Source organism: Mustela erminea, chromosome 5, assembly GCF_009829155.1.
Source record: "Mustela erminea isolate mMusErm1 chromosome 5, mMusErm1.Pri, whole genome shotgun sequence".
NCBI classification, from domain to species: domain Eukaryota; kingdom Metazoa; phylum Chordata; class Mammalia; order Carnivora; family Mustelidae; genus Mustela; species Mustela erminea.
The window spans coordinates 131,552,205-131,565,554 of NC_045618.1; the positions used below are offsets into that span (position 1 = coordinate 131,552,205).

Genomic DNA, 13,350 nt, shown 5'->3' on the forward strand with positions numbered 1-13,350 from the left:
TTGATTTATTCCCGGATTCTGGAAAAATAATAACAGCTATAAAGATCAAAAGGGGAACAAAAGGGGTAATGCACATAAGCACTGTATGCCAGAGTATTTTACCAATGGCGGATTTCCTGAGTGTCCCCGTGGTACTGTTGTTATGCGGAGGGTGCGCCTGAGCTTAGGGACACAACTGCTGAATAAGGCGTTAAGGTATGAAGTATCTGAACTAATTCTCAAATGGTTCAGAGAGAGATAAGAAATATAACAGAACATTACCAGGTAATGGCAAGATGAACACATTCAATGAATGTGCTATCCTTACAGCTTGTCTAAGGGTTTTTAATCTTTTTAGAGTGAGTGTTTAGAAACTGAAAGGAAATCAGGACTCTTCGTTATGATAACCACGACCACTGACATCTCCATTTCTGCACATGCAAAAGCCAAAAGCATCATCCGTGCTGGAGACCAGAAGTGTACCTGATTCCACGCCTGCTCAGCAATGCTCACCTCACAGTGCCAGGCCATGGGGAAGGGAGTCACTAAGGCAAGCAGAAAATCAGACAATGATTATCCGGGGACTGGGGAGGAAAGGGAGATTTGATAAGAGAAATAATATGTTTCTGGAGTGGAACTGCCAAGGGCTCAAATCCTGGCTCTACTACTTCCTGCCTGTAATCGTGAATAAGTTATTTCTCTACGGTCAATTTCCCCCCTTCTCAAATGGGGTTGATAATAAAGGTACTTACCTCATGGGGTAGGAGTAAGCACTGCATCAATGACCAAGTGTAAAACTTTTAGGACATTTGTTGCTACGTAGTAAAAACTTTTTTCTTTTTTTTAATTTAAATTAGCCAACATATCGTACATCATTAGGTATAGTGTTCAATGATTCATCAGTTAGTTGCATGTAACACCCAGCACTCATAATAAAAAATTTTCTTAACAGTAAAAATCATTTTAAAAAAAAGTAAATATGTGGTAAAATAGCCATAATATATAGTGTCATGCATAAATTATGCATTTTACATAGCAATTTTAAAAATAAAAAAGCTATTAATACTTTTTCTCCTGCTTTTCCTAACACAGAAGAAAAATGCAATTATCACCGCACCCAATGACCCAAGCAAGCAGTGATCAACTACTTCTAATCCATACCAACTAGCTATAACCCAACTCTGATACCCTGTGCATGTTTAAAAGGGGAGTGCAAGAAAACCAGGGTGGAATGACATAAGGCATGTGTGATTGCTGGGGATTTTAATGCATGTTCATGTTCTGTGTCCAACAATGCTGATAACCAGTTATAAACTAGTGACCCAAGGGCCAAATCTAGCCTGCAGACATGGTTTTTTATTCTTTGTGGTGTTTTAAACTTAAAGCCGAATTAGTCGCTAATCTTTTTAAAATTGAAAGAATTCATATAAAAATCTCGATTTCTGGGCTTCACTTGAAAGACCTGGCAGTCCTGGGCTCTGCTCCCACAGCAAGAGTTAAATGGAGGCTTTGCGACTATAAACTGAGCAGTCCCACTGCCCAAGAAATAACCACCTTATCCGTATTTCCTTCCATATAAAAACAAGAAGCAGGGCACAGAACTGTTCTTGCTTGCGAACTGCCAAACATCTGCTATCTGAGCCTCCGGACACACACTGCATCGATTCCAGGAGATTACAGAATTTCCTACTCTCCAACCACTCCCGTGTGCATCAGAATGCGACCTAAAGCATCAGGACTCCTGGCAAATTCCAGGACCAGCAGCAGCAGCGTGAACTAAAACAAGGAACCAATAATCTGTCAGCACAGAAGCACCTAGAGAGTGATGAATGCCCTAAGAGGTCTGGACAAAAATAGCCTGGGAAACTAGAATGAAGATAAAACAGATTTTTCTTTTCTTTTTTTTAACTTTTAGAATAAAAGAATAACCCTTCCAATGGCAACACAGTGTAGCTTTGCCTGTGTCAGAAAATGAGGTCTAGACCTGCACCGTTGAAGATGGTAGTCGAGGGCCACATATAATTACTAAGCACCTGGAAGGTAAGTAGTGTGGGGCACCTGGGTGGCTCGGTCAGTTCAGAGTCTGACTCTTGACTTTCGCTCATATCACAATCTCAAGGTTGTCAGATCAGCCTCACATGAGGCTCAGTGCTGGGTGCGGAGCCTCCCTGAGATTTTCCCTCGGTCCCTCCCTCGCTGCCTCTCCTTCTCTTCAAAAAAAAAAAAAAAAGTAGAAGAAGAAATGTAACTAGTGTTACAAGGAACTGAATTTCAAATTTTATTTAACTTTATTAATTTAAATTTAAATGTGAAAACTGACACTTAATTCAGTTATTGGAAAACTTGTTTGGAAATAACCTGAACATAAGAATTTACTTTTTCATCTATAATGTTTATAAAGTCTAAATACTGATAAAAACTTCTGATGAAAATTTTGTACCACACTGAGACTGTATACTTACAGTGTAAAATATACACTAGAAGTCAAGTATCTTTTTTTTTAAAGATTTTATTTATTTATGTGAGAGAGGCAGACAGCAAGAATGAGAGCGTGAAGGGGGAAGGGCAGAGGGAGAAGAGAAGCAGGCTCCCCACTGAGCAGGGAGCTCCATGTGGGGCTCAATTCAGGATTCCGGAATCATGACCTGAGCCAAAGGCACATACTTAACTGACTGAACCAACCAGGAGCCCCTAAATGTCAAACATCTTAATAAATTTTTCTATACTGAGTAAATGTGGAAGTGACACTTTGGATTAAATAAAATATATTATTAATACTAATTTCACTTATTGCTCTTTTTTTCTTTTTAAAGATTTTATATATTTGTCAGAGCACAAGCAAGGGGAGCGGCAGGCAGAGGGAGAAGCAGGCTTCCTGCTGAGCAAGGAGCCCAAGGCAGAACTTGATCCCAGGATCATGACCTGAGCTGAAGGCAGACGCTTATCCAACTGAGCCACCTAGGCGCCCCTATTTCTCTTTACATTTTTTAATAAGGCCACTGGAAAACTTGTATATACCTAGCTTATATCATATTTCTATTGGACAGTGCTGGCCTACACAAATGCAAACTTATGAAACTGACACATGCAGAGGCAAATAATTATAAAAAGATGTTTCTTTCTAGGAACAGATTACCTTAAACTGAAAATCTCTCTCTTGCCTCTAAAATGCAATCCCATTTACATGTTCAAAGTATACGCAATTTTGAAAAAAACATGGAGATAAGTAAGGAAAAAAATCTATTTCTGGAATATTTCCCAAATAAAGTATACAAAATCATACTGTACCAAAAATATTAAAAGTAAATTCAATGGAACATTTAACAGATAACAGAAAAAACAAGGCTGGCATCTAACACTCTAAGATCAGCAGAAGGTACCTAATGCCCCAGAAACACTTCTCAAGGGGATTTAAACACAGGATTATGATCTGAGCAGATCTATGTCAGCTATTTAAGAGAGGAGGGGGAAAAAAAAAAAAAAGACCCAGAGTATTTAACAATTCAGAAATCTGAGGCAGTAACTAGAAATACTCATTCTAAGTCGTTCTTTTCAGGGGTGCTTGAGTGGCTCAGTTGGTGAATGTCTGAATCCAGCTCAGGTCATGATCTCTGGGTCCTAGGACACAGCCCCACGTCAGGCTCTGTGCTCAGTGGGGAGTCTGCTGGAGATTCTCTCTCTCTCTTTCCCTCTGCCCCTCCCTCTTGTTTTCACTCTCTCTTCTTCTCTCTCTAAAGTAAATAAATCTTTTTTAAAAATTGTTCTTTTCATAAAGGAGGTTTAGAAAACCACGAAACCGCAAAGAATGGGAAAGATACAGAAAATTTGAAAACAAAGTTTGAAAAAAAAGTACAGTGGCTTTTTCTTTAATCACAAGATTGTGTCAAGGGAAAGAAAAAGACATTTAAGTTCTAAAAACAAAGGAATTGCTTGAAAAACGAGATGACAACACTGATGAATACTGATTTCCAATAAATGCTACCTATTCTAAAAAAGAAGGGTCTGCTTATTGTCACGGAATACAGAGATTCATTTATGTGACAAGCAGACTAAAACATGTATGTTTGGGGGAGATTATTTACTTCTGTTGTTTTACCTACCTTTGATGTTTGACTCCAATCATATTGAGAGGGAGTTTCTTTGCAAATGTTATTAGCAAAATCTTCAGTTCCTCCAAATTCAGAAAATATAAGTGAACCATATCCCTTTAAGTGGTAACCTAGCAACTTGCTAAAGGGATTAGAACAGGACCCTTTGGGGAGGGAGGACTCAAATCCCAGAAGCAGGTGTTCACTGTCCTCTGAACTCCTGGCTTATTGTGGGGCAAGAACAGACCTTAAAGTCATATCAAAGTAGAATAGATCCTATTCAATAAGTAAATAGCACAAACTGTGAGTGCCTACTATGTGCCAAATATTGAATAATCTCATTAATTCTTCATAAACAATGCCTACAAGGTAGCTATTATCTCCACCTAACTAATACTAAAACAGAATGAGAGAGTTTAAGTGATTTGCCCCAGACTCACAGCTAGTAAATGCCAAAGCGGGATCTGAACCAGTGACTGAGAACCCATGTAAGACTCTTTCCACTGTATCACACAACAGTTCTGATCCAGTCCTGACAGAGTTCAGAGTTCTGTAACCTCTGAAGACAGCTACAGGCTAACCCCAGAATTCAGAGCACTGCCTAATATCAAAGAAGAGTAGAGATAAATGAAATTGAGAATAGAAGAACAATAGAGAAAATAAGCAAAAGTAAACATTGTCTCTTTAAATAGATCAAAACTGACAAACCTTTAGACTAAGAAAAAAAGGGGAAAGATTCAAATTACTAAAATCAGAAGTGAATGGGGACATTACAACTGATCTTACAGAAATAAAAAGAATACTATAAATAAAAAGAAATACAGAAATAAAAAGTATACTATGAAGGGGTGCCTGGGTGGCTCAGTGGGTTAAAGCCTCTGCCTTCATGATCTCAGGGTCCTAGGATCAAGCCCCGCATCGGGCTCTCTGCTCAGCAGGGAGCCTGCTTCCTCCTCTCTCTCTGCCTGCCTCTCTGCCTACTTGTGATTTCTGTCAAATAAATAAATAAAATCTTTAAAAAAAAAGAATACTATAAAAAATAATAAGATACTAAGAATAATTGTACGCCAACAAATTAGATAAACACACAAACTACCAAAACTGCATCAATACAAAATATAAAATATGAGTAGACATGTAGCAAGTAGAGCTTGAATCAGTAATCAAAAACCTCCCAATAAAGAAAAGCCCAGACTATATGGAATCACTGGTGAATTCTATCAAACAGTTAAAGAATCAACACCAATCCTTCTCAAGTTCTTCCAAAGAAGAGGAGGGAACACATTAAATGGCCAGCATTACTCTGATACCAAATCCAGATAGCTATCACAAGAAAACTACAAATCAAAATCCCTTATGAGTACAGATGCAAATATCCTCAACAAAATAACAGCAAACCAAACCAAGCAGCATATTTAAAGGATTATACCATGACCAAGTGGGATTTATCTCAGGAATGTACATATGGTTCAACATACAAAAGTCAATCAATGTAATACGCCACATTAAGAGAATGAAGGAAAAAAATCTCAATTAATGCAGAGAAAGCATTTAACAAAATCCAATACCCCTGCATGATTAAAAAAAAAAAAAACCACCAAATAAAGGAATAGAAGGAAAATTCTTGAACATGATAAAGGGCATTCATGAAAATCCACAGCTAATATATTGAACGGTGAAAGACTGAAAGCTTTCCCCCTTAGATCAGAAACAAGAAAGAGAAAGATACCCACTTTTACAACAACTATTTGACATTGTACTTGAAATTCTAGGAACAGCCATTAGGCAAGAAAAAGAAACAAAAGGCATCCAGGTTGGAAAGGAAGAAGTAAAATCTCTATGTGCAGATGACATGATCTTACATACAGACAATGCTAGAATACACACACACACACACAATTAGAGCTAATAAATGAGTTCAGCAAGGTTTCAGAATCCAAGATCAACTTATAAAAATTGGTTGTACTTATGCACACTGGCAATGAATAATCCAAAAATGGAACCGAAAAAATAATTCCATTTATGATAGCATCAAAGAGAATAAAATATTTAGGAATCAAGTTAGCCAAGGAACTCTAAAACTTGTACAATGAAAACTACAAAACATTGCTAAAGAAATTAAAGATGACCTAAATAAATGACAAGACATCCCATGTTTACAGACTAGAAGACTTCATACGAAATGGCAATATGCTCCCCATCACAATCCCAACAGCCTTTTTGCACAAATGGAAAAGCTGATCTTAAAATTAATACGGAATTGCAAGGGATCCTGAATAGCCTAAAAAATCTTGAAAAAGGAGAATAAAGTTAAAGCACTCACACAGCCCAATTTTTAAAAATTTAGTACAAAGACAGAGTAATCAAAACAACATGGCACCAGTATAAAGTTAAGATTTAAGTGGAATATTAAGAGTCTAGAAATAAACCCATACATCCATAGTCAGCTGATTTCCAATGACAGTGCCGAGACTATTCAATAGGGAAAGAACAGTCTCTGCAACTAATCACAGTGGGACAACTGGATAGTCACATGCAAAAGATGAAGGTGGACCCTTGTTTCATACTATATAGGAAAATTAACTCAAAATGGATCAAAGACCATTTAGCTCTAAACGTAAGCACTTAAACTATAAAACTCTTAGCAGAAAGCATAGGGATTATGAGCTTGGATTAGGCGATGGTTCCCTTAGATGTGACACCAAAAGCATAAGCAACAAAAGAAAAAACAGATAAACTGCACGTCATCAAAATGAAAAATTTTTGCTCATGTGAGAACACTATCAAGATATAAAAAGACATATCGCTTCTTGGCCTTTTGGCTAAGATCATATGTAGTATCTGTTCTTATCAGTTTAATATCTGATACATCCTCTATCCAAGGACAATATATTAAATGGATTTTTGGAGCAGAAAGATGGAATAGGAGCTTGCTCTGTCCACTCCACGCAACAACATGGTATTGCAGTACTTCAGGAATGGTGCATCCCCACCAAACTGGGGGGGAAAAAAAAAGAGAGAGAGAGATAAAAAGGCAAACCAGAGAATAGGAACAAGAATTTGGAAATCGAATATCTGATAAGGGTCTAGTATCTAGAATATATAAAGAACTCTTCTAACTCAACAACAGAAGTGAAGTAACCCAATTCAAAAAGAGGCAAAGGCGGGGGGCGCCTGGGTGGCTCAGCTGGTTAGCATCCGACTCTTGATCTCTGTTCACTCAGGTTTTGATCTCAGGATCATGAGTTCAAACCCACATTGGGATCCACGCTGGGTATGGCGCCAATTTAAAAAAAAAAAAAAAAAAAAAGGCAAAGGCTTTGAACAGATATTTCTCTAAATAAGATATGCAAATGACCAAGAAGTACATGAAAAGATGCTCAGTGTCATTAGTCATCAGGGAAATGAACATCAAAACCACAGTAAGATACCATTTCACACCCACTAGTCAAGCTATAATCTAAAAAACAAAAAATAAGAAATGTCAGTGAGGATGTGGAGAAAATGCAACTCTCCTACAACACTGGTGGGAATGTAGGATTGTGTAATCACTACAGAATATCCTTTGGCAGCCCTTTAATAAGTTAAACATGAATTACCATAAGACCTAGCAATTCCATTCCTAGGCATAGACCCAAAAGAATTGAAAACAGGTGCTCAAACAAAAACACATACGTGCATCTTCAGAGCAGCACTATTCACAATAGCCAAAAGGTGGAAACAACCACCAACCGATCGATCAACTGAAGAATGGATGAACAAAACATGGCCCTCCATGAGAGTAACGAGGTACTAATATATGCTACAACACGGATGAACCTTGCAAACATTCTGTTAAGTTAAAAAAGCCAGACACAAAAGACTACATATTGTAGGAGTACATTTGTAAGAAATATTCAGAATAGGCAAATCAAAAGAGACAGAAAGGAGATGAGCAGTATACCACGAGCTGGGGTAAGGAACCATAGGGAGTGACTGCTTAATGGAAATGGGGTTGACTTAGGATGATGAAAATGTTCTGGACTAGACAGTGGTGTGGGTTGTACAACATGGAGACTGTACTAAATGCCAGTGAAGTGTACATTCTAAAATGTTTAAAAGGGCACATTTTGTTTTGTGTCTGTTACGACAAAAAATAACAGTAACACATGCACATAATTCTGAAGAAAAAGTTCAAAGGAAAGCAATTTCAGATGCAGAAAATTTAAGAAATTCCAAATAACCCCGAAGTATATTTAAAAAAATCATGAGATTTGGTTTTTTTCTCATGACCTAGGCCCTTTTCCTATTTACCTATGATACCAACTTCTGTAAGACGAGGTTACCAGGGCCATACCCAGCCCTGCCTGCCGTTGGGGAGGCCATACCTACCTCCAATTACTCGAATATTGTTGTCCTTTGTCAGAATAGCCTCAGCGTGGAACACCAAAACTGGAATTCTCCTGCAGCCTCCGGTCCACATGATACACGGATGATCCCTACAGCCATAACGAAAGGCTTTTATTTATTAAGTGACAGCTCAAAATCTGAATTAATGACTGAAGCAGATCACCGTGGTTTGCTGCTTAACAACTTTCCCTCTTCTTGGAACAATAATCCCAAATGTCCGATGGGAAACCATTTAGCTCCCATTCTTAGCCATGGGGTCTAGTTATGATTAACTCCATCCTTGCTCCGGGGATGGCCTTCGATTGGCCTCAGCCGATCAGGGCCTTCTACCCCTCAGTTCTAGTTAGTGGATCCGGAATGAGCACATAAACCAAATGCAGCCAGTGAGTGCCAGAAGGTACACAGTGAGACCCTCTGAGAAAGAGATCTTTTCTTTCTCTTCTGTAGCAGCTACAGAAGAGATGGCCTCTTCCCCTGGATGGTATAAGAGAAGGAGGTACGTAAGTGCAATTGTCATTTTATGACCCCGAGAGGAAAGCCTGGAGTTACAGGTAAAGGAGGAAGTCAGTGGGAATCCCACTGGAAGAATGAGAAAAATGAGATCCTGAGAGGCAAATGTGGCATTACAGAATCAAGTCTTTCCTAAATATAAGTTAATAAATTCCCTTTATGGGGGACCATGGGAAAAAATCTTTAAAATGAAATTTTAAAATTCATTTTATTATTTAGGACAATTTTTATTTTAATCCCTAGCATATATAGCATCCACAAATAATTTATATAACTTTTTATGCCCTATAGTCCCTTTTTTTTAAGACAATTTGATAACCATCCTATGATTCTGAGCTAGAAACCCAAAATTAATACAAGCGCTCCAATTAAAACCACATTATTTTAAAGCAAGCCTATACTAAATGGAACAATATTTTTCCAGAAAATACTCTCCAGAAAAGGACCTCCGACTTTATGCTCTTACCGTAGCCTCAGGAAATCTGTTTAATCAATCTTAGACAGATAGGTATTTACTCACAGACTGGGAAAATCTTCAACCTCCTTATTGCTAGGGAGCCAGAAGGGAAAGAAATGACCTGAGCCCCTACTGTGTGCCAGGAATTAAAGTAAGAGCTTTCACATGTTGTCTCACTTAATCCACTTGTCCGCACTATGAACTGAAAAAAAAGGTGTCTCGGGGAGGATAAGTGATTTGCTCAAGATCAGAGAGCTGGATAAGGGAACAGATATCTGAACCCAAGTGCCTGACTGCGCTCTAACACCCTCCCATCTCCCTGATCACATTTCAGTGATGTTTTATATACACAACACCTCAAAACCCACCCTTTGGGGAACCTACACTAATCAGTTCCTTAAGCAGAATAAGATCCATTTAGCCAAAATTTGGGCTGCTCTCAAACACTCATATGACCACATCCTTTAAAAAAGGTCATACTACAAATCTCAGGGTCAAGTCAGACCTTCCCAACCCAAGTTTAAAAAGATCCCCGTTTTGGGACGCCTGGGTGGCTCAGTTGGTAAAGCAGCTGCCTTCGGCTCGGGTCATGATCCCAGCGTCCTGGGATCAAGTCCCGCATCGGGCTCCTTGCTCCGTGGGGAGCCTGCTTCTCCCTCTGACTCTGCCTTCCACTCTGTCTGCCTGTGCTCGCTCTCGCTCGCTCTCTCTCTGACAAAAAAAAAAAAAAAAAAAAAAAAAAAAAAAAATCCCCGTTTTGAATGCACAGGCTGCCAGGCTACCAGTCTGAGAAGTGAGGCAGCCTTGAGACTTAGAATGAGCTGCCAAAGTGTTTCAGTGAGGAAAAGCAAAGAACACCATACCTAGTTCACTTCCTGTTTTCTCTGTTCCTGCTTCTTGACTTGGGTAATAGCACCCATTTGTGAGAAACGGTATTTATCACGGGCACTTTTTTAGCAAGAAGGATTTTTTTTTTCATGGTTTGCTTGCTTTTTAATCTTAAACACCTGTAAAATGTGGGCAGGGGGCCAGATGATTCCTAGGATCTCTTCCAACTATAATTTTTCCGCTCTATTTCTAAGTCAGAGGATAGAGAAAAAATAGGCAGCCTAAACTGCAAAGTCTTGGACAGAAACTCTGGAAATCATCCAAAGTTCCTGTCACTCTAGCATTAGCTACAAACTGGCACCACTGTGCCCTCCCATTTACAAATAATGGATTACTGCTTCAAGTTAAGACGCCTGACAAGGGTCAGGAACACAATAAACAGATATACGGCTGAGATGAGCCAAGGCCCCAGCTATGCTATTTGCGGAAAGCCAAATCCCTGTCAGAGAAATCCTTCCTCTTGCAACCTATGAAAAGATAAAAGATGTGGTAGACACATTATGAATTCAGTACAGTCAACCAAAACACTCTGGGCAGATGCTGTTATCCTTAAAAGCACGCTCCCACCAGGTGGTGCTAAAGGCAAAAGATTCAAAATGGTGAGGAAACTGAAAATTGGGACTTCCAATTTTCATTCACACCAGAAACTGGTATATATTAAGAAAATATGCTCGTATACGCATGAATGAACACAAAACTTGGATGCTTAATTACCAAAGTAGAACAGTTGTAAGGTTCACTTTATTGAATGCTCAACATTTTGGTTCTTAAGAAGGAATTTCATGAGGCATATATATTATTCACTCCTGGGACCTAGCCTACATTACTTGAAGCTTCGAGGCCTAATTCATACCAATGCCCTCACTGGAAATGCCTTCCCTGCTTCCATCCATTTGATCCCACATTTACGCCCAAGACATCTCACTACCCATGTGGGGCCTTCCCCCAGCTCCTCCAGCCCACAGTGATGATGCCTTCTGTCTCTGAACTCCTGTAGTGCTCACTGTATACTTTGTATACAAACATACTTTGTATATTTGTTGAAGATATTTTTATTCCCCATGTATATGTTTATGAACTGCTATTAAAGCTGGCTTTTATAATAGAAAGTGCAATTATTTTTTTAGTACCTGAAGAAACCTTATATTACATCCTTCCACATCTATATATAAATTTGTATTTGGGATCCACTAGCTAAATATAGAAAAAGGGCCCCTTTAAATTTAGTATTTGAAATAATGTTGTACAAAACAAGGATTTCCTGGACAGATCCTAGCCCTAAAGTCCATTAACACTTTAACACAGCCTTGGGATCTGAGGAGATCTAGCAGATGCCCACGGATAGATATCTTTGGATCAGATCAGCACCCTTGGATGATTTAAGGACTTTAAAGTTCTGAAACTTTAAAAATGTAAGCATATTACCCCAAGTGTAAATCAGATTAACTTAAGATTCCTAATGTATATAATAAGTGTCTGATAGACAAGACATGAGCCAATGGAATGTTAACTGTCAAAAGTCACCAGGAGTCTGAAAGGAAGAGCAAAAAAAAAATCCATGAATTTGGATTGGGGTAGGGAATTACACCTGTAGGTTCACTTACTTGTACTAGAAATTCAGCCATTTCTCAATTATGAATATAGGCAACAAAGCATTATTTGTGTCTTTGAGTCTGTCTGAAATTATACATTTTTTATACCATATTACAGCTGTTGCAGATATCTCAAAATATCATTTACATTTACCACTACCTCTAAGTTACGGTAGTTACTACACTTGCCACCGGATCACCTGTGGTCACGATCTTCTTCACCTAGCATGATGAAGCTGGGCAACAATTGGGCAGCTCTCCTCCCAAGCAATCATTCAGCTGCTAAATGGTGACACATCACAGTGGTGGTCCAGACACCTTTGATGCTTCCCAATATTCCCCACTTACAACTGCTAATCAAAGACTACCCCCACAGGGTCGGGGCACCTGGGTGGCACAGTTGGTTGAGCATCCCACTCCTGGTTTCAGTTTAAGTCACAGTCTCAGGATGGTGAGCTCAAGCCCTGAGTCAGACTCTGCACTCAACACAGAAACTGCATGAGACTCTCTCCCCCCAATTCTAAAATGGATAGATAAATCGGGGGGAAAAAAAAAAGACTACTCCAACTACCCACAGGATGATGAGCTTATGCAAACTGAGCAAAACAATCTTCAGGCTGCTGTCTTTACAAAATAAAATCTAACTTTCCCAGGTTTTAAATGGGTAATCTTGTTTAAAGCAAAGAGCACATATTACAATATCACAAGTTTGAAGTTTTTTTTAATTTTAATAACTGTATTTCAAGGTAATTGGTACTACTCGCAATGATGTGTATTTTACTTTAAGCATCTAAAAATATTATTCTGATAAGGAATACATGACACCAAAAACCTTAAGAACCCCTGCTCTAGGATGATCTAAAGCAGAAAGTCTCCATTTATTCATTGGGTCGGTAGGTCACTCAGTTGGCAACTATTTACCGAGTACCCACTGCAATATTAGGTTGAAAATCTGAAACTGTCGTCCGGAATTGTCAATATTTGACTATTTTTAACTTACCAAAACACCATGAAGTAAAAGAACGATCTTGAAATTAGACTGATGCTTGTAGAAGTTAAAAATTTTGTGAAATAGGTAAGACGCAGCACACAGAAAGCAAAAAGTCACAAGATAAAGCGACCAGAGGGAATTATCTATTTAATTATCCTGAATAAGAATGACCCAAATATAATGCTAAATCTCTTTTATTTTCTATGACCTTACAGTGATAAGAAACCTTTCCTAAAGCTTTATGAATGCTTCAATAATTTCTGCTAGTTACATTATTTTTTTTATTTAATTTTTTATTTTTTATAAACATATATTTTTATCCCCAGGGGTACAGGTCTGTGAATCGCCAGGTTTACACACTTCACAGCACTCACCATAGCATATACCCTCCCCAATTCTTCTAGTTACATTAAATGTTATCTTCTACTTTATAGAAAGAAATGCACTTTAAATTCA

At 38.5% G+C, this 13,350-nt stretch overlaps 1 protein-coding gene and 1 non-coding gene across 20 annotated transcripts in view; one reads left to right on the forward strand and one right to left on the reverse strand.

Annotated features, from left to right (window-relative positions):
* TTLL5 (tubulin tyrosine ligase like 5) overlaps positions 1–13,350 on the reverse strand; it is a 283,373-nt gene that overhangs the window by 267,451 nt on the left and 2,572 nt on the right. For all 19 annotated transcript variants that reach the window (XR_004286139.1, XR_004286135.1, XR_004286136.1 and 16 more), the window contains exon 3: positions 8,439–8,545. Coding sequence is in view for 8 of the 19 variants with exons in the window: in XM_032344877.1 (XP_032200768.1) it covers positions 8,439–8,545 (107 nt within the window). In the remaining 11 variants the exon portion in view is untranslated. The remainder of the gene's footprint in view (positions 1–8,438; positions 8,546–13,350) is intronic.
* LOC116592285 lies at positions 6,870–7,059 on the forward strand. Its single transcript, XR_004286447.1, has one exon. It is a non-coding gene; the product is annotated as a U2 spliceosomal RNA (small nuclear RNA).